The 25541-nt window shown below is 46.7% G+C and overlaps 2 protein-coding genes across 2 annotated transcripts in view; one reads left to right on the top strand and one right to left on the bottom strand.

Annotated features, from left to right (window-relative positions):
- LOC144164354 (ubiquitin thioesterase OTUB1) overlaps positions 1-19826 on the bottom strand; it is a 33111-nt gene extending 13285 nt beyond the window's left edge. The window contains exons 1-5 of the mRNA XM_077694869.1: positions 19690-19826; positions 19263-19315; positions 14577-14675; positions 8891-9009; positions 4739-4823 (exon numbers count right to left, since the gene is read on the bottom strand). Coding sequence (XP_077550995.1) covers positions 4739-4823; positions 8891-9009; positions 14577-14675; positions 19263-19315; positions 19690-19768 — 435 coding nt within the window. The 5' untranslated portion in view covers positions 19769-19826. The remainder of the gene's footprint in view (positions 1-4738; positions 4824-8890; positions 9010-14576; positions 14676-19262; positions 19316-19689) is intronic.
- A 360-nt stretch (positions 19827-20186) lies between these two features.
- Polg1 (DNA polymerase gamma, catalytic subunit tam) lies at positions 20187-24239 on the top strand. The gene has a single exon (XM_077694868.1). The coding sequence runs from the start codon at positions 20268-20270 to the stop codon at positions 23751-23753; it is 3486 nt and encodes a 1161-aa protein (XP_077550994.1). The 5' UTR covers positions 20187-20267; the 3' UTR covers positions 23754-24239.
- Positions 24240-25541: the final 1302 nt, after the last annotated feature.

Genomic DNA, 25541 nt, shown 5'->3' with positions numbered 1-25541 from the left:
ATCAAAAAGTTTGCGGGGATAAATTGGTCGCAGTTAGCACAGGACCGGGGTAAGTGGATATCCATGGGAGAGGCCTTTGCCCTGCAGTGGGCGTAGATAGGCCGATGCTGATGATGATGACACACAGCACTCAATCAAACCTGCTGTTCCTCTTGGAAGGCCACTAACAGGTACCCATACCTCCTTCAAGCTTTTTTGACACTGCAATCATGTTCAGCTGCTGAGGAAAAGAGCCACTTTCACTCACACGTAATTAGCCTGCCCCTATTTAGGTGTTCCGAACGAGACAGCAGTTCAGAGGAGATAGACATCCCACCAGTAACAACCGAAGAAGTAAGGAAGGCTTTGAAAGAAATTAAAGGGGGCAAAGCACCTGGTGATGATCAGATAACAGCAGACCTCTTGAAGGATGGCGGAGAAATTGTACTTGAAAAACTGGCAAACCTGTATACGCAATGCCTAATGACCGCAATGGTACCGGAATCTTGGAAGAACGCGAACATCATCCTAATCCATAAGAAAGGCGACATGAAGGACTTGAAAAATTACAGGCCGATCAGCTTACTGTCAGTCGTCTACAAGATATTTACCAAGGTAATCGCTAACCGAATTTCTGCAACCTTAGATTTCAGTCAACCTAAAGAACAAGCAGGGTTCAGTAAAGGTTATTCAACAATGGACCATATTCACACGATCAATCAGGTGATAGAGAAGTGCGCTGAGTATACTGAACCCCTATATATAGCCTTCATAGATTATGAGAAAGCATTTGACTCGGTCGAAACCCTAGCAGTCATTCAGGCATTACGGAACCAGGGGGAGATGAGCATTATGTAAGAATACTAGAGGATATCTACAGTGGGTCTACAGCTACCATCATGCTCCATAGGGAGAGCAGTAAAATACCTATAAGGAAGGGTGTCAGACAAGGAGACACAATCTCTCCAATGTTATTCACAGCATGCTTACAAGAAGTATTCAGAACGTTGGATTGGGAACAGGTGGGAGTAAGGGTTAATGGGGAATACCTCAGTAACCTCAGATTTGCTGATGACGTTGCCTTGCTAAGCAACTCGGGGGACGAATTGCAAAGCATGCTTTCCGCACTGGGCGAACAGAGTAGAACCGTGGGCCTGAAAATTAATAGGCAGAAAACTAAAGTAATGATCAATAACCTCGGGACAACACAGCAGTTTGAGATAGGTGGCGAGGCAGTGGAAGTGGTAAGCGAATATATATACTTAGGCCAAGTTGTGACCCCAGATCCCAACCATGAGGCAGATATAATTAGAAGCATCAGAATGGGGTGGGGTGCATATGGCAGACATTCTCAGATAATGAATAGCAGCCTACCATTGTCGCTGAAGAAGAAAGTGTATGACAGCTGCATCTTACCGCTACTCATCTACGGGGCAGAAACTTGGAGGCTCACTAAGAGGGTTCAACTTAAATTGAGAACGACTCAGCGGGCAATGGAGCGGAAAATGATAGGTGTAACATTAAGGGACAAGAAGAGAGCGGAGTGGGTCAGGGAGCAAACTGGTGTTAAAGACATATTAGTAGAAATTAAGAAGAAGAAATGGACGTGGGCAGGGCATGTAATGCGAAGGCAAGATAACCGTTGGTCATTAAGGGTAACAGAGTGGATCCCTAGAGAAGGCAAGCGTTGCAGAAGGCGGCAGAAAGTTAGATGGGCAGATGAGATCAAGATGTTTGCGGGGATAAATTATTCACAGTTGGCACAGGACCGAGGTAATTGGAGAATAATGGGAGAGGCCTTTGCCCTGCAGTGGGCGTAGATAGGCTGGTGATGATGATTTAGGTGTTCGCGTTTGTTTTTTTTTTCGCCTTTATTTTTTGGTTTTTCAGTGGTGGAGCGGGCATGAGCCTTTTGAAGCAGCTCAGGCAGCTGTTATGAAGCAGCTTTAAAGCACCAAAAGGCGAATTTCGAAGCAGTGCAAGTCTGTTTGGGAGCAGATATCTACAGCCAAACACCATTTATTCGCAGTTTTTCATTTCTGGTAAGCGCAAAATAACTTAAAGCCCTCAATCGGATGCGAGGTTCAGACATTGCTTGAAAAAGTGAGTGCTAGTACGGTCTTTGAATACTTTTCGCAGGCCAGACTTCACTTTTGCCCTCGTGTCGCCGAACAGGCGCAAAAAGAGCGCGCACAAAGATCTTGTTTCAGGTGAAAGATCGTAGTCTGTTCCAGCCTCACAAGGAATTTGAATTGCAGGTCTTCAATAAAGCTGTCCGGCTAAAAAGTCTACAGTGACCATTTCTGCTTTTTCTTATTTTTTTTGGTGAAGTGCATTTTCACACTTTCGAGACAACCTTCCCAGTTGAAATACATTATGCAGGCTTAGCCGAGTATTCGACGGGTGTGTTCGCAGCATGTTCGTTGCATCCTGCTATCAAACAAAGGGTGCCGTTTCCTGTGATTTGGAAGGGTGGTCATTGTCCCCGTTAAAAGTTTAAAGAACATGTTCGCAAATAAACATTTTTAACAACAACAACATGTTCGCACGAGTTGCGCAGCGCTGACAACGACGAGAGCATTGCGAGGCAGTGCTTCAGTTTCCGTTTGCTTCGCTCTGCAGTAGCATGTAGGCAAGCAGCGCACGAGCACAGTCCGTAAAAAAACGTTGGCCACCGTCTTGTTTGGGTTGGCGGGAACTGTTGATGAAATCGCGCAATGTTCTGAGGTTGTGCTTTCAGCGCTGTTTCTTTTCGTTTAGAAAGTAGTTCAGGTAACAGTCCCCAACATAGGTTCATCATATTCTATATGTTCACAGAATGCCAAAGTTTGTTATATCACTATGAAGGCACCACAGAAATAAACTTCCTGCAACATAATAATAATAACAAAAAAAGTTCAGTAACTGCCTTTCACAGAGCAGCAGCCTTCTTGCCTGCAGAAAGGGGACCACTGCTCTGTACTACGTACGCTAGCTGCAATTGTTCCTTTGGCGAGGGACACAGTATAGAAAAGGTACCAACGTTTCATTTTGATTCATGTCAGCCTACAAAGCACCGTATGCCTCCCTTCTGCACGAAAAGGTACACACTGGTATCCACACCCCCACCCCTTTACTTTGCCATTGCCGCAGGACACCAAAACAAACAATTATGGTTGCCCTGCTATATTATTGAAGATATTTTGTTACTCGCTCAAATATTCGCCCCTTTTCCAGAATTTTGCCATCTGTGAATAATCGGGAATGTTTGGATACAAATTTTTTGTAACCGAATAAGGTTCAAACACCAACAGTACTCTATTTGCATTCCAAATTTTCAATGTGGAGTCACCAAACAACAGCCTTTCCAACAGAGGCCCCATTAAGATTCGACAACAGCCAGGGGGGTTTTGGAGGTGACAGTTCCCTTCAGAATATAGGGCATTGAGTATGGCTACGTTTTATTGAGCTGGACCAAACAGACACACACACACACACATAAAAAGCAAGAGAAAGAGGATTTTTTTAATATTTTGCTTGTTTCCCCAAGCTTTCAAAACAAGCTTTTCATACTTATGAACAAAGGCTGCGTGAGTGTGCGTTCTGGGGATCGAGACTTTCAGGCGCGCTTTTTTTGGCTAGCCTCTGCACAAGGCATGACAACAGTCCATTGGACCATTTCTTGAACCTTACGAAAAAAAAAAAAAAAAAAGAAAAGAAAGAAAAAAAAAAACCCTTTCGTAACTACTAGCGTGTTCATCTGAACAATGAAAAAAACACGACATAGTTAGCCAACACTGCCTTTAACAGAGACGGCATTACGCAGTCAACAATGTGGGTAATGTACGGACGTATTTTTCTAGCTGTATTGTAGAGTGTTGCAGCAGATTTCGCCACGAGTTTCTAGTGTAATGAAATTTGCAGCATGTCCTGCCGGTTCTGTAGTAGGCAGCTCCGAGTGTTATTCCCATTCTGTTGCGAGTTCAGTAAACGGGGGTTTGAGGGTGGCTTCCCTCTCAGATCCTTTTGAAATGCAGATCGTGCTTGGTGTAACAATAGCAAGTAAAATGAGAGCCTAGGTCATTTACAGTGTTAAAGGCTGTCTCCGAGAACTCTTGAGGCTCCACGACGCTAGGGAAGTCCGACAATAAAAAAGTTCCATGGGCCACATTCACTTGGTTTTTTTTCTTTCGTCAAAAAGTGCATAGGAAATGGGGGAGGGGGGGGGGGAAGAAATCAAAATGCACCAGCAGGACTGGGAAGATTACCAACAGGCATGTAGAAAAAAACGTCTTTTTCCCGCTTCGGATATCCAACCGAATAATGCATTATTCGATATTTAATTCAGCCCTTCACTTTGCGCAACTTTTTTTTACGCTACAAACCGTGAAGCACAGGTTGCTTTTTTACATGCGTGGCTTCAAAAAAAGAAAAAGAAAAAGAAGTTTCTCACGTGTGCATACCAACATAAGTCACTGTTTCTTGTTATTATTACCACGGCCCAAAGCGTCAAAGCCACACCTGAGCTACACATAAGTGGAGGGCTCCGGATTAATTCCAACCACCGGGGGTGTTTAATGTGCGTTGAAATGTGGACACTCGGGAATTTCGGCCCCCTGCCCGCATCCAAAACATGGCCACTGCAGCTGGGACCGAATTTGTGTCCTTGGGCTACACAGCACAACCTTAGCCACCGTGGCAGGTACAACGTATGTCCCGACAGAGTGACACGCCATCACAATGCAGCGAGGAAAAGAAGGAATGCAGAAATGGCCCCCACCGTGTCGTGGAAGTCCTCGATGGTGAAGCTCTGGAAGCCGAGCGAGACCAGGGCCTCCTTGCTCTGCTCGGCAATTTTCTTGAACCTGGACAAGGTTCAAGAGGGGAGGAGGGAGGGAGGTTACGCTGGGCTCGCAAAAGCTCCCAAACAAGGTGAGGCTGCAGCGTCGTTGGCAAGGAGGTGGAACTGAACGGGTCGCACTGCCGCAGCATTGCTTTCTCGCAGGCCAGCAAAGCGTTCGCCCTCTGCTCAGGGACATTTAACTCTTTCGTTACCACGCCTATTCAAATCGATCACCGGTGATCGATGATTTATATTGTTTATTTCGACCTGTTGTAGTCGTTTCTCGTACACCTAATGCAGCCAATGATTAGTCTAGGCATTGCCCTTTTAGAATCAGTTTAAATTTTCCCGCTCCGGCGACATTGAGATTTTTGGCGGCGTTTTTTGCGAGCTGAGGTGCGCGTGTTTTTGGCGAAGGGGGCGTGGCTGCTGCACTTGAGAAAAAAGGATGCAGGTCGTGGTTAGGCTGCATTACCATAATATTTTTTTTGTCAAAAGGCTCCTGGCAAGTCAAAAACCAAATAATGGGGTCAGCTTTGTAATGCGACAGCGCTGAGAGGTGATAATTACTTGAAAATGGCCCCAGCTATTCACTAATGATCTTTGGTTCGGACAAAGGGCAGCTTTATTCTCCCAAAGCTTATTTCTGATGGTCCCCCGCATGTCTAGCAAGTGTGCCTGCCATTTTCAACCAGTTTCCAGCAGTTTCGGTTTCGTTTTCGCATTGCGAAACTCATATTTGGCGCTACTACGCAGTTACCCAACTACAAGCTCATTTGCCATGGCGCCTCCGTTGCCCGCTACTGCTCCTCAAAACAAGCATGCCGCTCGCGCTTCCACTTTATCTACGCCTTTCATCTGCGATAAGAGCTTCCGCTGAAAGTCAAACGATAACACCAAGTCGTCGGGTATCAGTTCAGACGAGGAGAACGTTTCCAATTGGCCTTGAACACCGCCAGCTGTTCACCGGCCAGTTTCGGTTTCATACGAGGGTATTTCCGGAACTCTGGTGTCGCTTCTTAGTAGTACTGTTTATTCTGACAAAGTCTCCAACAGCCTTGTATTTGTTTCTTTTCGAAATTGTTAGGTGGCGCTGCAATGTAGTAGGCTCGTAGTGCTGAACTCGCTTCACAGCCCGACGGCGGCTTGGTGAAAGCTTGCTGGGCATGATTCTAGCGCAACGTACCTTATTCCTGCAAACAGGGCTACCATAGTGAGTCAGAACATGATAATAAAACGCAAATGAAAGTTCTGACTGATGAGCGATCATCAGAACGTCAACAAGCATTCACCAAAGAGTTTGGTTCTCAACTCCAAGCGGATTTTTTCACATCGCTTGCTTGCCTTCAATATTGTGCCGGTCATAATTATTGACAAGGTATTTTTACATTACGTGGAGGCTAATTTGGGCCTTTAATAATGTCAAACCACCAGATTTCTTCTAGAGAACTATCCAAAATAGCAAAACTTGAAATAGAGGTTGGGCTTCACCACATGGCATGGGCACCACGTGGGCTAACATTTTCTTTTATATCTGACAAATTATACTGCGCAATTCAATTTTTTTTCTAGGATGGGTTTTTGAAATGTCTACCTACAAAATGTATATTCTAAATTTTTTCTACTACACGTGGTTTATTATACACAACTTACTTTTTTCTTTTTTCTTCGACGCGCGGACAAAAATTTCGAATTCGATAATTTTTTTCGGAATCATTATTTAGGAAAACATTAACAAAACTGGTGTCATTGGAAAGCGCGTGGAATAATCTGCATTGTATGCCACTGCAATGTGTGCCTAACCAATATGTATAGCACAAAAAAATGTTTTGTTAGACCCTTCAAAATTGGTCAATTTCCCGCGGTAACGAAAGAGTTAAGGAGCAACGTGGGTCTTGGGGGCCGAGAAACTGCCCCAAAAAGCGTTTATTTAGGTATTACTTGTCTTTACGTTCATTTCCACAGTTTTTTCTCTCAAAAAATTCCGTACGTGGAACAGTACCAAGCACTTATAAAAGCCACAAAGGCCCGTTTTCAGAAAATAAATAACAATTTTCCCATAATTCCCCACTTCTTCGTTACAAACGGTGTCACAGTGATAGGAAATTCTCGAGAGATACATCCCACCAAACAGTGCAGGTAGAAAAATGATCATTTCTTTTGCACTGGGAAGTTGAATGTGCAAACCGTGCGATATGGGAAGCAGATTTAGCATTTCGTGTTTCAGTAGTTGTTCAATTAGCATTGCTTCTCATAGGTTAGCACGAGTAGTTCAAACCTACAAGATAGAGTTGATGTAAACGTGTATGTGACTGCAGAAGAAAATAACTGCTTCCCACATTTCATTCTCCACAACTTCAGGTTATCTATTCAGGCCTTACTGGCAATCTTTTAATGAACAGTTTTTCTTCCCTATAGTTCTCAAGAAGAACTGAAAAAGATTTTTAATTAACTTGTAAACTAATTACCTCAGATAAAAACTAATTGAAATTTCGAACTCAGCTAGGAAAACTGAAGAAGCCAATGAAGTTTTATCAAAATTGCTTGGAAAGCAAACATAACTTTCTAAGAGCAGTGTGCCCCTTTAAAGGAGAGAAACACAAAATACAATTTGTTCCACTTGAAAGAGGTAGCCTCGGGTAGCATACAAAGACCCATTCCAGCCTTAACAGGTGTTTTTTTAAGCAAAAAGCAAAAAGCAAAAAAAAAAAAAACACACACACACACACGCAACAAATACAGAAAACTTTCAAGCTTGACGCCACAGTGCCTTAATATGGGCCCGCACTTAAAAAAGGTGTGTACGTGTTAACTGTTCATTAGCCTTGCAATGACATAACCACATGGTACCGGACGAATATGGCTTTCGAAGAGAAAACTGTGCACCCCTGCTAAAACCACATAACAGCTGCTGCTATAACCAGGTTTGACTGCATTCACTGAGAAATTAATTTAAGTTAAAATTTTCGTTTTCCCGCTAAATCGTGTGATTTTGCGGTCTCCAATAGACATCACACGAGCTGACTGCTGTGCAGCCGATTGGGAAGCCTTGTTTACCATTAGTGAACCCACATGGCGCCACCATACCGTGGCAAGCCATTTCATGCCTTTGGTTTGTTTTTGACCGTATTTGTTGAACCTGGCTTGTTTTCGTTCAGGGAGGAAATAATCGTTTTGTGAAACAGAGTGCTCGCTCGACAAATACGGTCACGTAAGACATCGTCACTTGCGTCAATCGGCCAGTGTCGTCTGAGACAACCCCAAAGCCCCGCAGTCCTGTGCAGCTAAACCAAGCATAGTGCGCGCAGCACCAACACCAGTATACGCATCGGTACTTCTATGTTTACGTCTGCTTTCGTACCTTCCACTATTTGTCCCACCATTCTTACTGATATAAAAAGAATGTGCCCTAAATTTAGGCACAAATAGTTCGTCCGGAAAGCCTGTAAGCTCTGCCTAATGCCGCCCTCCACCAATCGCACAGCTGGCTGGCACAACATCGTATGTTCTGTGGCGCGAAATGAGCTAGTGGGTCGCATGGCCATTCCCTTTTTTCCTAATTGTGTAGCTTATTCGAGCAAAGTTTACGTTAAAAGTGGTGTCACTATGATTCCAACGAGGCAATCTTCTGAATGAACCAAACTTGCGTTTTCTCTACATGGCTCCTTTGCCACTTAACCTAACAAGACAGCATAAAACAGCTACCTAGAAGTTGCTTCAGAAGTATGCTTAATTGTTTCCGCGTGTTATATTTCTCGCGTTCGTGTCTTCCCATATAACGTAACGTGTGTAGCGCTGCTACGTTGCAATCCATATTATGTGCACTGACATTTGCAATGTCAGTTATTTGCATTGGTGCCTAGTGAAGTTATTGCATTGATTTTTGTCTTGACACGTACAGCAAGATGCGTTACTTGTATATATTTCTCCACTGCCTTGGTTCTGTTGTTATTTTGTTTTCGTTTATAGGAGGGCAAAGCTGTGTCAGGCTGTTGTAAAAGAGTTTTTTTACACTTTCCCCTGGTAAAGTCCGTCATACAACGCCTGTACAAGCGGCGAGTGATAAAAATCCAATCCAATCCAATCCACCTGATGTACTCCTGGTTGTCGGTGAGCAGGCTCTCCAGGTAGGCAAAGCTGAAGGCCCGGAAAAAGCAGTTGCCATCCGGGCGCGTCTTGCGGATGTACTGGTACTTGCTTCGGAGGTCCTGCAACCAGAGAGGGCAACCGGGTCAGCTTGGAACTGATGCTCGTTAAGTGCGGAGCACTTTAGGCGCTCGCCTTGTCGTCCTAGCTCGCTCACTCGACCCATGTATATAGAGCACCAAGGCGGTGTCCTAGGGTAACGCTGTTGTTTGCGGCGTACCCCAGAGGCTTCCAAAGCCAAACGGTTTGCACACAGTAGAACCTCGTTACAAGAGACATTCGAATGAAAGCGGTTTGGTTGGTTTTCCTATGTTCGCCATGTTAGCAACATTGCACAGAAGATACCTTGGTTACAAGAGACACATTTTTTGGTTCCCTTGAGTGTCTCTTGTAACAAGGCCTTACTGTAGTCATAAGCATTCGAAAAGTCGTGAAACGCTGGCGCTCGTCATACACCTTCCCGTTGTTTAGCGCAAAGAAAACTGTAGGTACATTTGAGGGAAAATATACGCAATCAACCGGCAGCGCCCGCGTTCTTTCAGTTGGGTTGGTTTTTACGATAGTAAGCGCAAAACATGGCAGTGCAACGCCGGCATGTGTGGGGAGAAAAGCACAAAGAGAATAGAACTCCCGCTGGCGCAGTTTCAGGCAGGGGGTGCGCGAGCACTGCGAAGGCGGGAATTTTGTTTCGACAGCTTTCACAATGAGTGGAACTAATTTAATTTTTTTTTGTATTTATTGGTACTGCAGGCCAATATTTAGGCACAGGGAGGATAGGCAACAAAAAAAAAAAGTAAGCAAAACAAGACTAGCATCATCACAGACAATGCAGGAGGCACATCAAATACAGTAGGACACATCAAAGTACATCCCACAATAGAAGAAAAAACGGCAAAGCACTTCATAACCCCCCTGCAGTTCTAAGCTAACAAGAAGAGACGCTGTAGTTCTAAAAATCTGCCGGATTCAAACACACCTGGCAGCAGCGAGTTCCCTCCTGACACTGTGCGCGGGAAAAAAAATAGCTGTTTTTAAAAGCAGTTGCGCGAGTGAAAATTGGTGCTAGAGCGCACTACGACTGCGTCTTGTGATACTGGCAATCGGGGGTTTCCCAATTTGGGGGGGAGAGCTAACTTGCCAGTTACACAACTATGTAAGAATGAAAGTCGACTAATTTTCTTGCATGCTTCTAATGTTGGAATGTTGTTAAGTTTCATCAAAGATGTTGGAGACACACACCTCTTATATTTTAAAAAAATAAATCTTACCACTTTTTTTTTTTTTTGAATACGAGGGGCTGGAGGGAACTTTTTTTTTTTAATAAAAGTGTCCCAGACAACTGTGGCATATTCAAGTTTTGACCAGTATTCAAGTGCACACGGTATGACTTCCTTAAGGGGGGAGACTGCTCTTAAAACAGCTTCCTTTAATTGTTAAGTAAACTCTGTGGAACTTGTCAGTCAAATAGTTACCCAGATAATTGGAGATAGTAGTTCCATGCGGTGCGTCAAAAAACCGATTCTCTTATCGCACTCACCAGGGTTCCTAGTATTGGAAAATATAAAGATTACAGTTTTTAGCCTAACACTGTTCTGCCTAATGTTCCTCCAAAAATGACTTAATACCTCTAATTACCTTGAGAAGTAATTGAACAGCTGAAAAAATAGTGGCATGTTTGAAATATGTGGGAAAGAAGCAGCAAGATTAACAAGTTGCACAGAGTTCATTTAACAATTAAAGGAAGGTGTTTTAAAAGTGGTGTCCCCCCTTGAGGACTCTTATGCTATTCTAATTCACTCTGCCACTTCCCACCACCATCATCATCATCATCATCAGCCCATTTAGGTCCCCTCCAGGGCAAAGGCCTCAACCTTTGACCCCCACCCTCTCCTGTCCTGTGCTGCCCGAATCCGTTCTTTGCCTCCGATGTTTCGCTATTTCATCCCGCCATCGAGCCAATTAATGGCCTTCCCCATCTTCCAGGCCCATCTCTTAGTATCCACTCTGTTACTTTAATTGTCCACCAGCTGTAACTCGGTCTCACTACACGGCAGGTGAAACGAATATTTCTTGTAACTTGAGCCACGCAGCGTCTTCCACTTCTACTGTTCAAAAGAAACAAGGCCTAACCTGCGGAAATCGCGGCCAACACTGAATCTGAACAAGCAGTTGCATTTGCAGCATATGCGCACAGCACCCCCACTTGAAACAAATAGAAAAAAAAAAACAGAACAGGAGTGTTCTTCTCCCTTTGGATTACCAGTACCCTGCCAACAGCTTCATTCTCCTCATTTACAATGTTCTCGGCCATTGCCATGTTTATCTGCAATTGGACCCGTAAACTGCCTGAACAACCATAAAATATCGTGAAGTCTGTTTTTTCCCCCCGCCCATTCACCAACACAGAGGTAGACGCTAAAGAAACTGAAGCATCAGCCTCACACAGCGGGAAGGATGTTTAACCCTTTTATGCAAGGGGACAAGCAGAGATACAGTAAAAGCTCGTTAATTCGACACCCGTTAATTCGGAAATTCGGATAATTCGGACGGCTCTATTGGTCCTGGCCAAAGCGCATGTTAGTATATGGGACCAAACCTTCGTTAATTCGTCAGAATTCGGCCCCGCACCGCTTAATTCGGACAAATGCTGACGGCTGCCGCTACACAAAAGTGTGGTAAATTAGCAGCGCTGGCACTACTGGAGTGAAACTGAAACCTGAGAGGCATCGCCATCGTCATCAGCTAGTGGGGGCGATCGCAGCGTCACCGAACTACATCGTGATTGCATCGCGATTGATGATTGTGTGGCCACTACTGGTGTCCTGACGAATGAAGAAATTATTAATGCTGTCACGGGCGCCCAGGAAGACCACGATTCTGACGAAGAGTCATGCGAGGAGGTGCAGCCGCGACCTCATTGCACCTCACGAGAAGTCTCGGAGGCGCTTTTGATATTGGAGGACGTTTGCCTGAGCAGTTTCGACAGTTTGCGTGCTGTTGGCCACTTGGAAGAGTCAAGAAAAATTGTAATGTCAGCCGGAATCTCCGCGAAAAAGCAGACGACTATTACAAAATACATCAGCAAATAAAGGTATGCTTCTCCAACGTGATTTTCATGTTGTTTTCCTGTTCATTCATTATTTCGGCATTCGGATAATCCGGACATTTTTTCCCGGTCCCGTGAGATCCGTATTAACGAGCTTTTACTGTATTCAGTAAAGCAATACATGCAGCTGGGACAGCTCAACTAAGCGAGGAATTCACAACTGGAAACTGAGCCAGCGCATAAGCGATGGTGGTGGTATTCTATCTGGCATTCATCAGAATGCAATTTCAGTCTGTAAAAATTTTTTTTTTGAAAAATTGTAATTGTAATTTGTATTTTGCAAACCAAAGGCTGACACATTAAGCATGCTGCTCATTATTGAACATATATCCTGACCTGCCCCTAAACCCAAAATAAATTTTGAAGCACCTCCCTCTGTCCTTCACGTCCTTCGTCTAAATATTTTGGCACTTGAAAGTGATATCATAAAATACCCCCCCTCAATACCTGATGGTGATTCAATGATGATAGAGAAAAGAGGGTTGCCCACAACGCCAATGCTTCCTGAATGCAGTACTACTACGAAAGCGTTCCGGCTTTGTACGGCGCAAGCCCGGCCATGGCCAATCATATGATGCCCCCCTGGGACGTCTATAAAATGGTTGGCCAGCAAATGCTCGCCATAATGAAACATGGCCCCTCTGGCAACTTTCTGCTTCTCCCAAAAGCAGCCCAGTGGGAAATATACTCACATTTGGGATCCTTCACAAGCTATACAGCAACTCGGAAAAATAGGCTAGTACAAAGGAGAAACAGTTCTCTCAGATCACAACAATGGCGGTCCTTGATTGATTGACTGTAGGGTTTTACACGCCGATGCAACGCAGGCGATGAGGCGCGCCTAGTTGAGGGCTCCGGATTAATTTCGACCACCTGGGGATGTTTTAACGTGCGCCGAAATCTCGTACACACAGGTATTTTTGCTTTTCGTCTCCATACGATGGCAGTCCTCAGTAGAGAGTTATAGCAGATCGGAAAAACGGTTCCGGTACGTTAACGTCTACCGCCTGGACGCCACCGCGCATGCGCAGAACCCTACCGTATACCGGAGCGACTTGGCCGCGCGGTACCGAGACATACCGTGTCCGTCGTTCGGAAGCGGGCGGCCGCTTTGGAAGAGTTTAGGATACGTACGATTGGCTCACGCCTAGTCGAATGGATTGTAAATATGAGATCGTTTAAGAAAAATGAGGTTGCAACAAGTGAAATCCACGCGATTCTGACAGCTCAAGCAGCAAGCGAAACACGGTCCCGGCCCAACTGCCGTGGCTTGTGTCGTCGAACGACGGATGTCAGATAGCTTCTTTTAGGTTAAATAAAGGCGATGCGGCTACTTAACTAGCATTAACAGCAACATGGGGCCCGTCTACAAATCGGCGAGTGAGGAACAGGCGGTATCAGTGCGAGGGACTCTCAAATGCAACGAAAAACTAGAAACAGCCAGCCGTATGTACTGAGCTTGACCTACTGGCGCCATCTATTGAAATGGCGTAGAGTTAAAATGCCGCTCCATGTTCACGCAGTCGCAGTTCGAATCTCCGTAGGGGCGTTGGATGTTTTTTTTTTTTTTTTTTCTAATGCTTTTGAGAACTGAAAACTAATACTTCAGCACAGGAAGCGCCACAGACTCACGAAAAATTGCCAAACGACGTACAACACAAGTCGCTCCCAGTCACGGTAGCATGGCGGTAGTGACGGTCTGCTATAACTCTAAAAACGAGCCTTCCCGGTACGGTCCCGTAGCGGCTACCGTGTACCGTACCGGAACCGTTTTTCCGATCTGCTATAACTCTCTAGTGTCTAGCTCTCCAGTGTGCTACATATACAGTTCGGCGGCACAGGGGAAATGCACCCACCACATTGACAACTAAGGAGTGCTTTTGTACAGCAAGTACCACTGAACACTCGACATACAAAAAAAAAAAAGAACAGCTGCAAAAACAAAAGTATTCAGCAGGGGGAAAATATTTTGTGTGTGCATACAAGCAACCGCCCCCCAACCCCCCATGAAAAGAGGTAAAAAACTTGCCCCCCAGGCCACGGAGAAAGCCCCGACACCACTCGCTCTGGAGACCCAATACAGTCACAGCATTGGGCACGCCGCCTATGCACCCTCCGTCGTCAGGTGGCCGAGGCAAAATGTGCATGGCGAGCTTTCGAAAAAGGCTCGCCGGTTTGTGACAACGGCAGTGCGCGCAAACAGCGAGACAACGTAACGGTAAAGAAGGAAATCCAGTTTTTGGAAAATTCTTGCTCCGCGGCCGCAACAGCGCACGGGTGGTGGCACGAGAAAGTCGCAGCAAGGCGAGGCAGAAATAAAGTTTTTCCCCACACCACGCCAGACGTCGCTTTGGAAGCGTGCTCATCGTTTACGAGTTCTGCGAAAACAGCGATCCCTCCTCACCCTACCACGACTTTATCGCACCGCCCACGTGCGTTGTCGCGGCCTAGCAGATTCCGCCCACTCTCATGACCCCAGGGTGATCCCAGGGCAGTGACCATGGGGGTGGTGGCCCCACTCACCTTGACCTTCTGCTGGTACACCTCATCCTCGAGAGCATACTCCTTCTGCAGGATGGACAGGTCCTGCTTGCAGTCCACCAGGGGGATGCGCTCCGCTATCTGCACGGACGACCACAGTGGAGGGAGGGAAGGCACGCAGCATGACACGGGGCATGCCTCGCACACCACTATTGCTGTCTTGACGCGCACACTGCTTCTTCAGGGAAGAGTTTGAACAGTAGTAGACACAGTACAGAGCCCTGTGGTACACCTGATGACGGCACTCCAATGTCTTCTAGCAACACCTCCTCTTGCGCACCCCTCTGGGGAGTGGCCGACTATTTGCTTAAACTAGAGCAAGGCCTGTTTTAGCGAAGAACACAAAACCTGACCACCAAGTGAGAACTTGTTCACCTGTACACAGCCATCATAACCCAATCTCCAGTGGCAGAGGGATGACCCTAAGTTCTCTTGCCTCATCGCATATAATGTTTGTACCGATTTCTCCCAAAGCATGATCAACTTGGAAATCTTTCCGCGTGCTCTCAAACGTTAAGGGTGGTTTTGTTGCGTCACGACTAACGGCTGGCGCAGAAAAAAGGCGCTGAGGTGAGTGCTTGCCAATTAAATAAGGGCCGGGCCGTGTGCGGCAGCTGTCGCAATGGGGAGATTGCAGCTTCACAGCCAATATTTAAGGTTTCACTCAGCCAGTTTACGCGTGAGCCCAAGAGCATAGGCAAGGTGTTACGGCAAGCTCGGATCATGCTGAACGGGACAGGGGCGCTTCACCAAATACTGCAATAAATAGGCACTAAACAACGAAAGGGGCCATGAAGACAAAACACAACTTTTATGATCTTGCAAGAACTAGCCCTTGGTACCTCGCCCAGCTCTCTTCCAGCCACAAAAGACAGTTTTAGGTGCGGAGCACCTCAAGACCGCACAATGTCCGTCCGCGTCCGTACGCATACCATTTACAATCGCAAAAAATCACACAGGCACTGGCAGGATTCGAGCCTGTGTCTGGTGGACCAGACAGAGTTAGTGTCAGTCGCCTTACCCATTGGGCTACGACCGCGAGTTAGTACCCGAGGGTCAAACGGCTGACTCCCTTGCCTGTAACGGTGCGAGTACCTTGGGACCTCCCAATGTCCGTCGGCGTCTATCCGTGCGCACACCACCATCAAGCGAAATTCGACTTGAACCGTGAGTTGCAGTTTCATTTAGGGAATAATCAAGGTGCAACACGCGCCTCAAATCTAATGACGGTCGGGGTGCAAATCGGATTTCACTCGAGGCGCAACTTGGATAACATTTCGAGTCCCCATACTCCTCACCCTCATCCATGGAGTGGAGATGCTGCCATTTTTTTTTTAACCGAAAGAGCAAAATATTAAACAAAATTTGTGCTTAGGGGCAACAGCGACAACACCAAACCTAATGCTAAAAACAGTGATCAGCACTAACTGCAAGTTAGCATGCAATGGATGCCTTCACAACCGCCATCACTTTCCTTTTTCATACGTGCCTCAAATTTCAAATGCGTTTCCTTTGCGCACAAACCCATTTTCTTCTTTGACGCTCATGTCATTTCATATCTTGTTTGCCCACCACGCCAAAACCGCATTTGTCTTTGAATTCTAGTGATGCGCCTTGTGTGCCATTGATGTTTGATGCCTGTAAACTGTACTCTTCTTGTAATGTTTGTCGCCTTGATTCTGTACTGCCCCAAGATTTAGCGTTCTGCTTGTCACTAGTTGCAACAGTGTCCCACTCGAGCCGTTATACTTGCCACATTGAATTGAATTACAATATGCCTTGAATTGTACATCTCTGGCACCGGTTTCTTTTTTGGGGAGGAGTCCTCCTTTTCTTTGTTATTTTTTTCTTCTTTTCCCTTTTTTTATCGAAAGGGTTTTTTTCTTTGTTTTTCTTTTCTTTCTCACACCACCCCTGCTGCTGCCTCTGTCAACGGATTATAGTGCTTGTCAAGCTGACTAGAGCGGCTTTTTCCCCAACAAATCCACCATAAAATTACGTATATTTTATGCAAAAAACAAAAATCCAATTAAGCAAAACTACACAATCCACTTAAATAGTCCAGACATGCTTCTTGTGGCAGTGGCTTAGGTCATTGGCCAGCAATTCTACAAAAAGGATCCTGCGACATCACACAGACTTCACTGGAAACTGGCTGAGGAGGAGTCGCACTCATTCCCCCGTCTCCCTTAATATCTCCACTTTTTGTTTGAACTGTGTGATAAAATTGACTCACTGCAATCGGGACAAAGCAAGTATTTCTAATGAACAGAACTTGAATTGTGTCTTCATGGCCCCGTTACGATAGAATCTACAGAACTGTCCTACATTAGTTGGCTCCTGTAATGGCTAAACTTCAACAGCAACAAAAAACTTCAAAACCTGGCCTTATTATTAAGATGAAGAAACTGGCATATGAATACAGTCACAGTGAAGGGCGTTTGATTCATTTGCAAACACTGATACTTCGTAACGGGCACGCTGACTTTCTCACGACTATCGCAGTCGTCAATACGGACACCTGTGGTTGAAATGAAGCGCGGAATGTGTCTGCCACTGCGTGACATCACGAAAGCGAATTAAATCCTCAACCAACTACATCACTTTTCCAATTGCAACTCCACCTTAAGTAAAATGAATGTTGAGAGAAAAAAAAAAAAGGAAAGAAAGAGGCCTACAACGTGCTCAGAACAAATATATATCAGTGTACAGAATATTCACTACTCTGACCTTTAATAAAACACACAGTGGCCACTAGATTTAAGATCGGCTATTTGAAAGAACCATGAAAACAAAGCCCAACCTCATGAAAGAACTATACTCGGTGACAACTTAAGAACAGCACCAGAAGTTGCCGCTGTGCCTTATCACCGCAGCCGGATGTTTCTCCGCGCGGCGCAAGTAGGGCGTTACTGGGAATATTTTGAACATGGCGTGAGCCGTTCCCGTGATTTTTTGGACTTAATGTGCTTATAAACGACTCCAGTGACGACAAACAAACTGCGTGAGACAAGGCAGACGATATCACGCATTCATAGCAAACCCGTTTCAAATCGCGCGCGCACCGACGTCACGGGTCCGGCGCTTTGGCGGAGTGATACACTACATGAAGTGGTGCCGTTCTTGAGTTGTAACCGAGTATAGCCTTTGGTCTCACAACACCACTCAGTACCTGAAAGATGTACTTGTAAACACAAAATCAGGTAAAGAAAAACTTGCACATCCTGCACTACATTGGGCAGTGACGTCGTAAAGGGAATACTGTAAGACAGTTACCAGTGTGTTAAACGCACGTTAGCATTCCACCTTCTCACCCAAGTTTGCTTAAACAAAGTTGCTAGGCAAGTCAGTGCTGCATGTTTGAAAAATAGAGCGAGACTTGGACAACCACAGTAAAAAAGGACGACGGGACAAGCGCTTGTCCCGTCATCCTTCTTTACTGTGGTTGTCCAAGTTGCGCTCTATTTTTCAAATCACTCAAGTTAGCATTCAAACTTCTCCCGGCAGTCGCCCCTCATTGACTAAGAGCGCTACCCGGAGATTCTACGGGATAAATATTCCCTAATAAAGCCGCATTTGCAGCTGACCCTGTGGTATAGTGCTCGGTTTTAAACGAGAAGGCTCAGGTTCAAGTCCCGCATTTCCGTGATTTTTTTTCTTTTGGCTTTCGGAATATTTTGGTCATCGCAATTTCGTTAATGCTTTGTTTCTTACCCTGGTTTTTACTATATCAAAAGATTGACGCACAGGACTTCTAGAATGGGTTGAATTACGTTTAATATAGGCTGTGTTCCGTGTCGTTGGGCTGGGTTTGATTAGGTTTGTTGCAGTTGGGCTGGATTTGGGTAGGTTATGACGCGTTCGGTTAGGTTAGGTTAGGTTCGGTGAGGTATGTTGGGACGTAATATCATTCAGAAAATTTTAGGCCAGCCAGCTTCTATTGATAACTGCCGTGCGAATTTCCCGGAGGTAATTCTCACGGCTGCCGTAAGATTAGACGCGGCCTCGAAATAGAGTTGGTATACTTGTTATAGAGACAGTGTTCTCAATGAACTGAACTGGTATTTTGCTTTCGTGGTCCTTATATGACATTCGGAGGTTCTAGATCATAGCACCCTTTCGAAAATCGTGCAACCTTTTTCTTGCATACAAGAGCTGTTCACAGCCAAATACGCAGGGCCCACGCGATGGCCGCAGCAAATGGCGGAATAGAAACATGCCATTCGTCGTCCAGTTGGCTGGATATACTGCTACCCGAAATTTGACCATAAAAGTTTGTTCCTGTTGCCTCTTAAACAAAACACTGATTCACCGCCGTCAGCAATGCGCTTAGAGTAACCGACCGCTAGTTTTCTTGCGGCCGCACGACAATCGAGTAGCTCACAATTTTACACCTTCATTGGTTAAGTTTTACTATTCGCAGCGAAGAGTTGGGCGTTAAAACAGCTGCCACAATGGAAAAAAACAAAGAAAGATTGAAGAAGACAAGTGGTATGCTGCTTGTTGGTAAAAAAAAGCTGCGCCTTTGAAACACGCCGGTCCAACCCACAACGGCGAGCGCTGTACTGGACGCTCCGAATGCCGTTTTCCCGCAAAAGCGGGCCCGTTTAAACGAGCCACTTCAAAAAGAAAAAACGTTAAAAAAGAAGCCAGCGTCCGCCAACTTACCTCGCGTTCAATTTCCTTCTCCTGCGCAAGTATTGCTTCGTCGTGATTGATGTCTGAAAGAGGGCAGGAAAGCAGAAAAGCAAGCTAATGACCGGCTGTCCAGGGGACCCCTCAACGGGCAGGCTTTAATCTCGTAGACGGCCCCATTTCGTCACGGTTGCTTCACAAGACGCGCCGGCAGAAGCTGACAAGCTTTCAAGAGCGCCTGATAAAATTAACAGGCACATAAACAAATCCTAAAACGCCATCCCTCGGTAAAAACAAGCGCAGGAGCAAGCGGAGATTAAGGCCTAGGAGGCCCATACAATGGTGCGATGATACTCGCTCGGATTAAGCGAATTCACGTCTCCGTGTTTTCGGGTGCACCGAGGCGAAAGTTTGAAAAGTTCCCGAGGCGTTCGCGATGCAAAAAAGGCCGTCAACTTACCCGGCACCGAGTCTTTTGAGGGCGATTTCGGGTCTATTTGCCGCACATCATCGGCCATGTTTACGTTTGGAGGGTTCATTTTTGAGTGGCGACATCTGCGCGCCTCGCGAGCGTCGCACAGCGCGTTTCATTTCGGTTTTCACGTGATTGAAAAAGAATCAAGTAAAAACTAATGAAAATTTAAAAAAAAAGTTTGTTTTTTTATGCCTAATTGAAAGTGTTTTGGAGAAGTTTATTTGAAAATAAACGAATTCAAGATTTGAGTGGTAGGAACATTTAGGCAACCCAGCGGAGAAAACTAAAATGTTTATTCCCAAAATTATTTTTAAATAACAACTGATACTTGAAAGTAAATTGCACTACAATACATAATAATTTTAGTAGGACAATAAAATACCTTTCCTTGCCCGTTATACTGGTGGCGCTGCTAAACACACAACTTCACGAAAAAATTTTATTTTACAGCAGCCTGGAGAAATGACACGACAGAAACATAAACATAAACAACACAATGCACATGGTCGAAGCTCGCTTTGCTAAGTTCCATGAAAAAAATTGGCGTCAGTTAAGAATTCCTAATGTTGACGCACATGAGACTCTCGCTCTTTCGTGTTCGCGAAACGACGTTCGCGACGGGGCGTCGTCAAAATGTGTCCTCGTTCTCGGAAACCGCGCCGCTGGATCGGAGCAGCGACGCGCCCAAAAACGCGCGCCGTTTCAATCCCATCGGGGTCCAGATGCTGTCACCCGGACTGCACCGGCAGGTCTTCGGCGGTGCCCGCGACACGCCCAGCGCCGAAGCCGTGGAGCGAAGCGTACGTCACCTGAAAGAGCAAAAGCTCTGGGGTCACGAAACCGCTTCGCTACCCGACTTCGACTTCGCTTTGCCCCAACTACTCGGACGTGATTTGGAGGAGCACTTTTTGGAGCTTGGACGACGCTATTCCGCCGACTACAGGCTCGCCGCCGAAACGCTGAGCCAAACGCGCTTGCCCCCTCTGCCGCCGCAGTGGAACTTCGCGCCTGGCTGGACGAAGTACACCAATGGCGGGAAAGACATGACAATGGTTGATTTCCCCGACGAGACGTCACTGGTCTTCGACGTCGAAGTCTGTGTGAACGAGGGACACTTTCCGACGCTCGCGACGGCAGCCTCCGCCGATTGTTGGTACTCGTGGTGCAGCCCGCAGTTGGTCGGTGAGCGGTTTAGGTGGAAGGAGCACGTGAGGCTTGCCGATCTTATCCCCCTGGAGAGAAGTACAGACCGGGACAATGCTCCGTCGCGAATCATTGTGGGCCACAACGTGGGCTTCGACCGGTCGTTCGTCAGGGAGCAATACATGATCGATGGAAGTCGGCTTCGCTTTTTGGACACCCTGTCTCTCCACATGTGCGTTTCTGGACTGACAAGCCTCCAGCGAGCGCTGTCTATGGCCAGTAAGTCCGAGAAGACGTCGGAAAAGCCGCGCGGACCCCCGGTCGAAATGTGGCAAGAAATGAGTTCTCTGAACAACCTGGCGGACGTGTACAAGCTCTACTCAGGGGGCGGTACGCTCAAAAAGGAGTCCAGGGACACCTTTGTAACTGGAACCTTGCAGGACATTGCGGACGACTTCCAAGGACTGATGACCTATTGCGCCAACGACGTGGTCGCGACACATCTCATTCTAGGAAAGTTGCTTCCGCTCTACTTTGAGCGCTTCCCACATCCAGTGTCGTTTGCGGGGATGCTGGAAATGTCGACAGCATACCTGCCAGTGAACCAGAACTGGGAGCGCTACCTCAAGGAAGCAGACTCGGTGTACGAGGGATACCAGCAGGAGCTCAAGCAGATGCTCACGAGCATCGCCAATGCAGCATGCCGTTTGTTGCACGGTGAGGCATACAAGAAGGATCCATGGCTCTGGGACCTGGATTGGACAGTCCAGAGCATCAGGATAAAAAAGATGCCTGCTGCTTCAAGTGTTCCTACAAACGGCACCTCCGAAAATGGCAAAAAAGGCTCCAAAGCACCGCGAAAAACAAGTTCTTCCAAAGTCAAATCTCCAGCCAACTGTGGGTCCAGAAGCAGTCTAAACACACAGCCTAGTACGTCAGAGAAAGGACCAAACCTTAGCCTAACTTTAGAAGGAAGCGAACATGCCAGTCCAGTTGCTACGGGGAAAGGGTTGCTGACCCAAGTCCAGCATATCTTTGACACATCGAAGCTGTTGTACAAAGTGCAGCCCTTCATGCCTGGGTACCCTGCCTGGTACAGGGACTTCTGCGCGAAGCCACCTGCAAAGCCAGAAGACAATCCGGACTGGGCTCCTGGGCCGTACCTGATAAGCACCCAGATGCGCTCTGTGCCAAAGTTACTGCGACTGAAGTGGGATGGCTATCCTGTCCACTACGATGAAAAGAACGGTTGGGGCTACCTTGTCCCGAAGACACGAAGTGATGGAACTGTGGCTGTCCCGCCACCAGTGGACGGAGAAGAGATCGGAGAAGCAAAAAAGCCGAAGTTCCCCTTTGCGGAGTTCTTGAAGGTTTGTGGCTACTCAAAGAGTTCAACAGATGACGGTGACACTGATGCAATGTGGAAGAAGCTTGAAGCAATTCCCGAAGAAAAGCAGGGTGAACTATGGCAGAGAGTGCTTGGAGACAACTTCGAAAAACTGCCAGCCTCCAGGGATGTGGACACGGACATCGGCATAGAAGGCTGCAGTTTCTTCCGGCTCCCACACAAGGACGGTCCTCACAAGAGAGTAGGAAACCCGCTCGCCAAGGACTTCTTGCCCAAGGTGACCGACGGCACCCTCCAGTCGAGCGACAACCCTGAAGCCAATCAGGTGCTGGCACTGAGCAAGATGATATCGTATTGGAAGAATGCCCGCGACCGCATCATGGGCCAGATGGTGGTCTGGTTTGACAAGGGCGAGCTGCCGGGAACCATCGAAGCCAGTGACCGGACCGGTTACGGTGTCATCCTTCCACGAATCATTCCAGCTGGCACAGTGACGAGACGAGGTGTCGAGACGACGTGGCTCACAGCAAGCAATGCGTACAAGGATCGCGTCGGAAGCGAGCTCAAGTGCATGGTGCAGGCCCCCAAGGGCTACCACATTGTCGGTGCTGATGTGGACTCGCAGGAACTCTGGATCGCTTCTGTCCTTGCGGACGCGCACTTTGCCGGAATGCACGGTTGCACTGCCTTTGGGTGGATGACCCTTCAGGGAAACAAGGCGGCCGGCACAGACATGCACAGCCGTATTGCCCACTCTGTTGGGATCAGCCGGGACCAGGCCAAAGTCATCAACTACGCCCGCATCTACGGTGCCGGGATTCCGTTCGCGCAGCGGCTCTTCATGCAGTTCAATCACCGGCTCACCTCTGAAGAGGCCGCGTCCAAGGCAAAGATGATGTATGCCCAGACGAAAGGCGTTCGGGTTTCGGCAGGTGAGAACGTCAACGGCCAGAAGGTCTACGTCCACGGCGCCCGCAGAGTTTGGTCTGGCGGAACTGAGTCGCACATGTTCAACAAGCTTGAAGCGATCGCCGACTCGAAGGTTCCGAGGACACCTGTCCTAGACTGCTGCATCAGCCGTGCCTTGGAGCCTGCTGCTGTCAACACCAACTTCTTCAACAGCCGCATCAACTGGGTCGTCCAGAGCTCGGCCGTGGACTACCTCCACCTCATGCTGGTCACCATGAGGTGGCTCATGGAGGACTTTGCGATCCGAGGCCGCTTTGCCGTCAGTATCCACGACGAAGTCCGCTTCCTGGTTGCATCTGAAGATAGGTACAGGGCTGCCTTGGCTCTGCAGGTGACCAACCTGCTGACGCGCTCCTTCTTTGCGTGGAGACTGGGCATGTGGGACCTCCCGCAGAGCGTGGCTTTCTTCAGCAGTGTGGAAGTGGACACAGTGCTCAGGAAAGAGGTGGACATGGACTGTGTGACGCCGTCGAACCCTCAGGGCTTGAGGAAAGGCTACGGTGTTCCTCCGGGAGAAGCATTGGACATTTACACTGTCTTGGAAAAGACCCATGGAGGACACCTCTCTTGTCAAGCAAGGCAAGCTTGATGACTTAGTTTTCAATGTACCTGTGAGTGAATAGTTTGTTTCACTTTGGAAGCTAGGCTGGCTGAGACAGGGTGCGTATTTGAACAAGATCTTCTGCTCAAACGTTGGTTACCATATATCATTACAAACTCAATGGTAACCATTTGTGCTATTATTTCGCTTTCCGGTCATACATTATGGTAGTGCCAAGTGCCTTGTTCAGTTCGAGGAGAAAGTTAGATTGTAAATTACCTATATATCACACAGTTTGTGTCCTTTGTGAACTAATTGCTTTATGCAAGCAAATAATTTTTGCTTGCACCTTACATTATCCACAAGCTTGGTGCCAAGAAAATGCGAGTGAAACATCAACATGTGGGCTGTTGCAATACTGATGTATCCACACTCTTCCGTATCATCCTAACTTGGGAGAAGCTTACGGGAACAGGACCGTTGCATAGTTCCTACGAGCAGTTTGCTTGAATAAATTACATTTTTCAATCACGATTCATTCTCGCGTGCTACTATGCTCAGCACCTTTTGCTGCTGAGAAGTTCTTGTGGCCAAACTCATCTACAGGTCTTCTAGAAAATCTTCTAGAGCATAGTCATAAGGCTAGAGAGATAGCATCATCATCATCATCATCAGATACTGCCTTATGTACAAGCAGCATTTCTCTGTCCATGTTCTGGTCCACTGTTCTTATGCAGCTATCGTTTCTGATGGCTTGCAAAACGCTAGAGCTGCTATGCTTTGCAGTGGTGGCTTGTGCTGTCTTTGTGGACTTCATTCACGTAGAAGCTGCAAGACTAATCTCGGGCATGGGATGTATGTCATCATCATCGTCATTATCAGCCTGTCTACACCCACTGCAGGGCAAAGGCCTCTCCCATAGATCTCCAGTTGTGGCGGTCCTGGGACGCCCCCAAAATACAACATTGTGGGCCATTGGCTTACGCAGTTGCTTTGTGCGCTTGCGGCAGTGACCTTGTTTGCAGAGAATGATCATGTCAAAGATCACAGCACACAGTAGTGTATGATTGAGGAGCCAAGAAGCAGACGTGCAAGAGCGCCGCACATTTAAAAACTGAAAACTCAAGCCGTTGTCCTTATGGCCATACATTATGATCATGATTTATTTATTTATTTATTTGCAAATACTGCAGCCCCCACTTGGGGCTATGGCAGGAGTGAGCATACAACAGAATAAGCTCGAATAGCAATTAAACAGAGCGGCGGAACAACATAACAAAAGCACAATCATGACGAATCAGAAATGGCAACTATAAATTGCTCGAGCGGAAAGGAATGGGTGTCGCCAGACAATCCGTTCCAGTATTCGGCGGTTAAAGGGAAAAAACTAAATTCGAATGTGTTAGTTCTTCAGTGGTAAGGTGTGATGTTAAGATGGTGGTAGCTTCTAGTAATGGACGGCGAGGCAAATGAAATGTAGGTAACGTCAGACATGCGATAAGCTGAATGGATAAAGCAGTGAAGCAGTTTCATAGAATTATTGAGTCGGCGCGTGCGTAGTGGGGTAAGTTCTAGGGATGAAAGGGCAAGGGAATTAAGGCGAGAAGTAATGGTCATAACGATTACAAATGGACCTGACGGCTTTTTTTTTCAATGGCCTCAATTTTATCGATATCGCCCTTCTTGTGAGGGTTTCATACGGGGCATGCGTAGTCAAAACCGGCCCAATTCAATGTTTTATACATTGGTAATTTAGTGCTTTTTGGGTATTGGTACAGCGTTCGTCTTAGATAACCCTAATTGTTTTAATGATCGCATGCAGATAGAGTTAATGTG

Source organism: Haemaphysalis longicornis, unplaced genomic scaffold (assembly GCF_048455015.1).
Source record: "Haemaphysalis longicornis isolate Haplotype H1 unplaced genomic scaffold, Haemaphysalis longicornis Haplotype H1 scaffold_13, whole genome shotgun sequence".
Classification (NCBI taxonomy): domain Eukaryota; kingdom Metazoa; phylum Arthropoda; class Arachnida; order Ixodida; family Ixodidae; genus Haemaphysalis; species Haemaphysalis longicornis.
The sequence above is the reverse complement of the archived record's forward strand: the minus strand, read 5'-3'. Positions and strand labels throughout refer to the sequence as shown.

Bases quoted from the DNA above. Each gene is read 5' to 3' on its own strand.
- Polg1 (XM_077694868.1), top strand. From the start codon at position 20,268: ATGTTGACGCACATGAGACTCTCGCTCTTTCGTGTTCGCGAAACGACG.